The 9630-nt window shown below is 31.3% G+C and overlaps 1 protein-coding gene across 6 annotated transcripts in view; it reads right to left on the bottom strand.

The window, feature by feature from the left end:
• Window positions 1–307: 307 nt before the first annotated feature.
• Window positions 308–9630, bottom strand: part of C3G (C3G guanyl-nucleotide exchange factor) — a 117555-nt gene continuing 108232 nt past the window's right edge. For all 6 annotated transcript variants that reach the window (XM_072528932.1, XM_072528931.1, XM_072528928.1 and 3 more), the window contains 3 exons: window positions 9308–9586; window positions 9116–9247; window positions 308–8017 (listed from right to left, as the gene is read on the bottom strand). In XM_072528932.1, the coding sequence (XP_072385033.1) occupies window positions 7888–8017; window positions 9116–9247; window positions 9308–9586 (541 nt within the window). In that variant the 3' untranslated portion in view covers window positions 308–7887. The remainder of the gene's footprint in view (window positions 8018–9115; window positions 9248–9307; window positions 9587–9630) is intronic.

Genomic DNA, 9630 nt, shown 5'->3' with positions numbered 1-9630 from the left:
AGACACGGTATTTTTCTTACTGAAAATGGTAACAGTCACATTTATATTGATAGAAAAGCTATTTGACTGAGCGAGAGATTCCTTTGACATAATGTTATGTTTTGACATAATACGTAACATTTTCGACATAATACAATACGTATTATGTCAAACAATCACGAATTCTGTCAAACCGTCGTTTGACCGGATTGATTGGGTGGTATCAAAAATGGACTGGACCCAAGCGCATTCTATCTATTGAGATAAACGAGGCATATACATCATATCGAAAATATATAAAAAAATATTGGGAAAAATCATTAGAAAAAATAAATATATTAATGAAAAACGATAGAAAAGCCGGTTAAAGGAAGGACTAACATCGCAATCCATTAAGAAGAAGAAAGCAATTAGACCACGTGGTATCCTTGGAAAGGTATGGAAAGGTCAACAGAAAAACGTCGTCTATGAACAATTTTGTGATAAATAAGAACAAGCTGCTGTGGAATTAGAGCAGGATTCATAAAATGAATCCTGCTCCAATAAATGTTCACACATTCAACAGGGAAATATCACCATCATTCTAGGTGCCGGTGAATTTACAGCCAAGAAAGCAAAACGATTACATACGCTAGTGTTTTTGGGATTGCCTCAAGTGACTAGATGTCCAAAGGTTCAAACAATTCACTGGGTATGATATATCCACATCCTTGAATAGATCAGATGAACAAAATTATAGTGAAAAAGCTTGGTTTTCAAAAATATAATATTTTCATTTTATCAGAATAACGTGTTCAGCCATAATAGCGTTTTGTAGTTCGCTATTTGTCAGATTTAGCACCATCTAGGTTCATATATGCCTAGATCTTGTCCCAGACAAATTTGTGCCTGGAAAAAATCTTGTAATATTCATTAGGGAAATATTAAATAAACTGTACTGAACTAAAAGATAACAAAATTAAAAAATAAATTCAGTTTTTTCCATAAAAAAACTTATTTTTTCATTGCAAGGTGGGTAACTTTCGATTGTACCCTCATAAGTATCCATTACTTAATATTTGTCGGCAAATTTTAAGTTTTTGTTAAAAAGTATAGGCAGTGTAAAAAAATATTTCAATACGATCATCGTTTATGTTAAATACAAAGTATATCACACAATTTTTAACTTGGAAAGAGAAGAAAACGACAGTTTAAAATAAATGAAAAAAAAATTTCGTATAGCACTCGTATATAGCTCGTCATTTTGCGTGAAACCATTTTCAGCAGATATAGTACGTATTATTTTTAATTTTAGGGAAAATGGCACATTATCGATCATAAATTAATAATCATAACAACTTTAGAAATATTTTGTAAACTAGACATTATACAAATTCATACTTTCCCATCTCTGAAGCAAAATTATACGAGGGACACACCTTAAATCAGAATTTGTTTATACAATAAAATGCGATTTAAATAAATAAAAACTAAAATAACATCACAGATATTACAGAAATGTGCATAAAGTCGACATTTTTAAAAATATACAGGGTTTTTTATATGGTTGTGTCAAAACAGGGGATAGTTCTGTCAAAATCTGAAGTTTTTGAAAAACTTTCACAAATAAATACGATAGATTGTAGATAGGGTACAATACTAGTGTCAATTCCACGAAATTGTCTTTACTATGTATGGCCACATTTTATTCTTCTGTTTCAAAAATTCAAATAACTTCTGGGTCTCATCATCTGCTTCGTGAATCAACTTCATTTTGCCCTCGTATGTCCCCGTACAGGGGACATCGCATTTTAACCGTTGTACTCGGTATGTTGCCGCATTCGACATTAAGTATTTCATATTTTATCTTTGATCAAACTAATCCGTTACCTTAGCAAAAATTAGAGATATTTGTAAGTTTTTGAAACATTTTAAAAATTATTTATGTTAATTTGAATATTTCAGGTTAAAAGAACATCCTGTATATTTAGAAAAATATAAAATTGATGATTATGCTATACCCGACAATAAAATTAGCGGATTTCCAAACATTCAATGCCAAATATAGAAAAATGCACCTTTTGTTCTTTAATCTCACGTAGAGTTAAAGAAAAACAGAAAAACCTGATGTATATATGTTAAAGCATGCAAACATAGAACGACTTTTAAAAAAGTGTTATCAAATTAATTATTTATAAACAATATATAGTATTTTTTCTCCTAATACTTTTACACGCCAACAATTGAGTTATAAATATAGTCACAGTACAACAATCTTCTTAGACCGATCCTAGTAAGATATATATTTCGGATTTTCAATAAAAAATATTTGTAGAAAAATCATTTCGATGTTAAGTTCTCAAAAAATCAATCATTTACGGTCCTTCTAACTGCTCACATACCCAAAAGATTTTATTGACAAAATTATTAATAATAATCCTTCCATTTTTCATGATTTTCCACATTCTCTACTATCCCCACAATCCGGCAACTCTGTGCGAAAATGTCAACGTCAAAAGTCACCAAAGATGAAGTCACCAATACTGGTCCTTTCGCGCAAATCTGCAGTAGCATGCTGTCCGATTTCTCAACTGGACTGTCAAATGTCAACGAATGTAGGGAATTATGAAATATTCTCGATACTTTTCTTCCGAAAACATTTTTTTATCTCACGAATCAGAAGTGATTTATAGAACTATAGTAACAGATTAACTTTCATTTGTGCCCCAAAATGACAGACCCATTGGCAGGCTTTTTGTTTAATACTATTTACTGTAAATGTTATCGAAAATATGGTGAATACTCGTGAAGTTCAGCAAAATTTTCATAGTTACGAAAATTCTAAGTAGTTGGTTGTACTGTGATGACTTGTAATGGACTTTAAAGGGAAAAATATGTTTTCTCTCATTTTAAAAGGTCAAACAAGAACCTAAACTCAGTTTTAGACATTTTTTTTTAATTAATGATTAAGATCTTTTAAATTCATCGATAAAAATGTAAATTTTAATTCACAACATAATATTTACCGCATAGATTCAAAACAAAAGGTGTAAAGTCTATACGAAAAATGATTTTAATCACATCTGCTACAACTAATTGCAAATTTTCTCGAAATTCAATTAAGTATTAGCATTCCTACTTCTTTTCGAACTAAAATCAAAATTGTTGATTTCTGGAAGAGCGTTGTGGTCTTCGGATACTGATATGTATGTGTTTGAATGAAAGATCTGTTTGTGCCGGTTCACTTAAGACTTACATATTTAAATATTATTGGGTTAAAACAACACACATTTCTGCCGACAAGATATAAGTAGAAGAAAAACAACCACCGAATCTTGGGGTCATTTAATAAACGATTTTATTTTAATAATAAACATTCTTGTCCTAGTATCAATAGGTTTTAAAATCGTGTCACGACATTAACAATATCATGTTTCTATTAAATGTGTATATTTGTTCATTAAAGGATATAATCTTCAACCGATAAAATTGTACGAAGCAAAATAAAACGTTCTTTAGGACGAAATACAAAGTATTTCTCTTATTGATATGGTACCGCCGTTGCATTTTGGTTTTTGTTGAAATTGTGGATAACACTTAAGTTTTCACCTTAAAGTTTTACTGAAAGACTCAGTATCCGGCTCGAAGGATCAATGTCTCGTAACAAGCACTCACTTTTTGCGTATTTAGAGTACTATAGCTGTTTTAATGGTTTGGCACTCCCCTACTCCAAGACTGCTTCAAAGTCAGTCAAAATTTCTGCTTCGCAATGCCCGTCCCTGACTTCTACCTAGTATAGGTCCAATCCTTCCTTCCAACATTTGTCAATAATAATATATGTAATAGATGCCAACGACCTTACCTCCTTTAAACTTTCTTTAGTACGAAATACAAAGTATCTCACTGATGTATTTACTTAAATTGACATTTTGGATTTTGGTAGAATTTTAAAAATACTTTTCACCACAAAGTTTTACCGAAAGACTCAGTATCTGGTTTGACGGACCAATGTGTCGTAACGGGCACTCACCTTTTGCGCACTTGGTGTTCTATATCTGCTTTATTGGTTTCGTATTACAATATATTTATATTTGAAATATTCTGCTAGATGTTGTCTTTACAATCTCCCACTACAAGTCTGTCTGTCATGCATCATCTCCTCTCAAAAATTTCTGCTTCGTAATGCACATGCCTGACTTCTACCTAGTATAGGTCCAATCCTTCCTCCCAGCATTTGTAATAGAAGCCAACGACCTTACTCCCTTAAACGTTCTTCAGTACGAATACGAAGTATCTCCCGAAGTTGGCATTTTAGATTTTAAAGAATTTTAAATTTTAATTTTTAAAACACTTTTCACCAAAAGTACCGAAAGACTCATTATCCGGCTCGAAGGACCAATCTATCATAACAGGTCTATCATTTTTTGAAGATTTAGTGGTGTTCATTTGTGCTCTTTTTGCCATTTGAGTTTTAATTCAACATGATAATGTAAAACGTAATTCTTGTGACTAAACAATTAATTCCAATTGGACATAACGAACAATTTAATAAAAAATAAAAGTCGTTTCATTAAACAACCCCTTTTTTTGTTTACGATACTACGAAATATTTTCATAAGATCCAAACAAATTTGATTAATTGACTTACAGGTTACATACAGATATTGTGCGATTATTTGAACTTTTATACACAAAAAATCATATCTCTTAAATTTACGATATATAAAGAAATCACAAAAATAAATATAATATACTGATTTGTGTTTTTATTTCTGAACGAAAGAGGTTTTCCAAAAATATTGTCAACATAATGAATCATAAGCAAATTGGGAGTGAGAACAAATGGCATCGCTAAAAAATACCGTTATTTGCAGTAAAAGGTAGATGTTGCGCTATTATAAATACACAAAAGTCATATGAATATTTCTGCAGCTTTGCTCCTGTTATCACTGAGATTTTGCTTAAGATCCACTATACTTTGTTTCATTAATCAATGAAATTTACAAGTTTTATATCCATACTACTAACGTACAAATTAATAATACCACCAGATGTTTCCTCTTGAAGTACATCTTACGATTAGTAAATATTTTGAGAGAAAAAGACTATCCAGCTCGAAGGACCACTTTTTTGTGTTATTTTTGATTGGACTTCTTCTAATCTTAACGTTCTAAACCTATGGTAGCCTGATATGGATATTAGTCTTGCACATTCTCATCGTGTTATCCCACACCTCTTCTCTATTTTTGAACGTCTAATTAGCTTGATTCCATATTTGTGCCGTTTTCGTCAATTGTCCCTCTCCTCCCACCATTGTTGCCAACTCTGGGATTGTCTTCCCACGAATTATAAAACTTGTAAATTTTGTTTTTGAGTAAAGAAAATAATTCTGGCACGTAATTGAAAACCGTTTGCCAGTTCTACTCCGCCAAATTGTAATTATTTTTGTTATCGAACACAAATTGCGTTTTCAATAAATTTCATAGTGGTTATCCTATAAAATTAGCTTTAGGCCACTTACACTGGCGCCGAATAAAATTCAATTTTTTTATTACCAAAATATAATCCGCTAAAATTAGCTGTCACTAGGACAGAATTCAGTTAAAAATTTCCCTAATCATGCTCAAAGCTTGCAAGAGCACAGTTGTACACGAATCCGATAAAATCATTTGTACAGGATTGTTCGTTATTTAATAAAGACTCATTTTAGACCAAAACATCCAAGTTATTGAAACTTATATAAAATACAATATCTTCAGTTATATGTAAAGATATTGATGACTATTAAATAAAGAGAAATATTTCCTTAGATTTAGGGAAAAATTGGTACATTCGCGGTGATTATGACCAGTCAGAACGACGTATTTCGATCATGTGACTTAAAATTTCCCCAGATCTAGGGAAATTTTAAATTGTTTGTAAAATCAGACATTACGAATGAGCGAAGATAAAACTTTTTTGATAAATTTTTTGTTCGATGTTCAACTGAGCTCCTACCGAAAGAAGTGCTAAATATAGACATTCTTCTATATACCCTTTTAAAAGAATTACCTAAAACGTTTAAAATACTTTCCAAAATATTGGAGTTTTCATAGCTTTTAATCTAGCGTTTTGGATTTAGCTAAAAATTGGACAGTGGCAAATCCTTCTAAAAAATATGGCAACTAAATGTATATTACATCATAGGAGCAGTCTACATTACTTTTAGTTAACGTCGTTAGCTTATATTTTAGTTAGGCCTTCTAAAGAGTTAACTGTTTTGTGGTGAACATCTCAAAGTTTCAAATTTTAAACGTAAGTGACACAACTTTGAGTTTACTTTGAAAACAAAAATGAAAATCTTGAATACGTTGCCTATCTGAGTCCATTTCAAATAGGTAAAAAGGAATAAGAATAAAACTTACTCACAATTAATTTATTCTACCAATAGTTCTATATTCTACCAATTCTAATAATTCTTGTATCGACATGTAAGTAATATTTATTTAATTTCAATTTTACTAAATCATTTTTTTACTTAATTTGTTATTTAATTAATTTAAATTCATATTTAATCATTCACACACATATATTAGCATAATTGCTATACCCTCTGTACCAGACAGCATCCTAATACGGGTTATTCTATTTTCAGCATTTAGTTTACTATGTACCGTGGACCTGAAGATGCTTAGCAAATTATAGTATGCGAAACCCGTCGTTGGTGGTAGAATATATTGATTTTGAGTAAGTCTTATTAATAAATAATAATAATAATAATAAATAAACAATGACGTAAGTGGTCTACTAAGAGTATAGTCACTGTGAAAAAATCATAATATTAACAAAGAATGGGCAAACTACCTAAAAAACACACTGGAACAAAAAATACTATAAAAAAAAAGGAAAATAAACAGTAAATACAAAGGATGTGAGAAAAAGATAACAAAAATAGAAGAAAAGGAGGGCTCACGACATCAAGAACGGCGGAATGTAAATTAGAAAGATAAAGAAAATGGCAAAGGATAGGAATGAACGAAACAACAAAGAAACGAGAAAAATATTCAAGCTTTCTATCTATTTATAATTTTGTCAATTTCAAATGTTCACCACGTACACTGAACTAATGTATTTTATTTAAATCTAACACCCATTTCGCGTATTCTTATTTCTGGAATGCAAAAAGTGCCATTTGCTGATTCAGTGTTCACTTTGTTACATTCCAAATACTTATATTTTGAAAATATACTAAGAACAATCAGTCTTATGACAAAAAGTCAGTAAAATGTTAAACGATAAATTTAAAAGTGAATTTGCTTCCGAACATGAAACGCAAACGAAAGATCTAACTCATTGTAATGAAATCCCGACAAAATTTCGATGCCCAATTCATTGTTTAATTAATTCATACTTTTTAAAACTGGATTTTCCAAAAATTGGTTTAGAAATCTCAAACTAATTCAAATTAAGAAAAATCGAAGATACTTACGTCCAAAAACACGTTTGCGTCTTAAAAAATACTGAAACTGTAGAATATTTTATCAACTGGCAACACTGTTAGATACTACTAATATTTGTTTATGGTTTAACTTAGTGTAATATAAAGAGTTATGCGTCTAATTTGTTTTGGTGACTATCAAGTATCACTTACTATCACTAGATTCTTAAGAAGGATGCACAATGTATGAAATGGATTTTTAAAAATGTTCTCGCTACAAAATATTGTTGCGTTATATATTTTCAAGTGTTAATGTCTATGATGATGAACATTTTTACTTTGATGCTTTCTAAAAGACTTGAAGTGAGGCGTTTAAAATATGGATGCATCCCACATGTAATAATCTAGTGACCAAATATTACAAATACATTTTGGGACGTAATTACCTTAAAAATAATAATAATTTCACTATTTGGATAATCATTACATTATATTGCTTTTTAGTCTTAACCTCAGTGATGCGTCTTCTTACCACGGGGTTTAATAGTTTCTGATAACTTCCACATAGCGTCTTCTCCGATGAAATCGTCGAAGTTTTGGAAAAATGTGATGATTTTTTCTTGTTTTTTGAAGGTGTACGTTCTAAAAAGAAAACATTACTCATAAAAATTTGAGATTTTACCAAATTAATTCTATGGGGTTGAAAAACTAAAAGAGGCACCTAATAATACATTATATAGGAGAGAGATACTAATAATAATTGAGGAGTCGGGGGAAAACAATCCACAGTCCACAAAGACAGTTTTCATGGAAATCGAAATTTGAAATTTTTTCAAATTAAAACAAATTGTTTTAACTCCCAAAGTTACTTCCGTTGCTTCCCAAAGACAGAAAAGATCTATTTTTCACGTTGAGAACGCCTATGAATAACTGTTCTGATGAGCTTTATTAAAGCGAAATACGTATAAACAGATACATAGACGATTTGTACGTGAAATGGAATCTTGACTGTCTTTTTCATTTTATTCGGATCTACTCTGTATGAGTACAAGAAACCAATTCGCTAACGATTTCTGCTTAGTTGAGGAGACATGTCGTGGAATGCAAATTTTAGATTCCCCATGTCTCTATTAACATCTTTATCAACGTCTGTTATACCTTGCATTTATAGAAGGTTCAGATTAAAGCAGAAATCTGAATTGTGTTTCGAAACTATTTTACGGATTTGTTATCAGATGTCGCTATTGCGTCCGTTTCGAAGCCATTTTATCGTTGCTTCCCAAAGACAGAAAAGATCTATTTTTCACGTTGAGAACGCCTATGAATAACTGTTCTGATGAGCTTTATTAAAGCGAAATACGTATAAACAGATACATAGACAATTTGTACGTGAAATGGAATCTTTACTGTCTTTTTCATAATATGTATTCATCGCTAGGAACTTCGTCATCTCAATTTCGACCAAAAGTGGAGTATGATTGTTTTCCCCCTGACTCCTCAATTATCGATTATCGATGGAAAAACACAAAAACTACTATCTTAAAGTCGGTTCGAGATAACTCGACAAAAGAGGATAAAGATATTTTGGTCAACTAACCTTTATGTGCGGAGAGGATATATAGGGACAAGAACTCAACGAAGTCTTCGAAAACACCTCACAGAATTTGTATTTTGATTGTTAATAAATGAAGAAGTATCTCAATAATTAATAAGTTATGTCAATATAATAGTAATACTTACGCCTTCTTAAATTTCTTCATATTTTCTACAATATTAAACTGCTGCCACCTTTTTGAGAAATTGATCGAACCATCTGGCAAAAGATTATTGTTTCCTATGTGGACAAAGGTCAAATCTTGCAAAACTAGACCACTAAAAAGTACGAAAACGGACATTATACCATATTGTTGCTTTATTGTCAACACGACTTACATATAAGGTATACACGGGGGTTGAGTCTCGGCTAGGGCCATTCTGTAAGCCCGGAAACTGGAAGAGCTGTCGATGAGAGCGCAATACTCCTTCAGTCCTTCTTGGACTTGTTTCTGCCACTCCAGTCTTCTGACGGGGGCAGAATCCAAGGCGGATAAAAGCGCCAGATATGAATTGAAATTGTTTATTTTCCGCAGGTGCTTCATGATTTTGATGAACTTGGAAAAATATTTTTCTCTGGTGTCTTTTCCTTCGGCAGTTAATATTTTTGTTCGTGCCCTAAAAACAATTAAAAAATCAATAAAAATAGTACTTGAATATGA

Source organism: Diabrotica undecimpunctata, chromosome 4 (genome assembly GCF_040954645.1).
Source record: "Diabrotica undecimpunctata isolate CICGRU chromosome 4, icDiaUnde3, whole genome shotgun sequence".
Lineage (NCBI taxonomy): Eukaryota > Metazoa > Arthropoda > Insecta > Coleoptera > Chrysomelidae > Diabrotica > Diabrotica undecimpunctata.
Note: the sequence above shows the minus strand (reverse complement) of the source record. Positions and strands in the feature narration are given on the sequence as shown.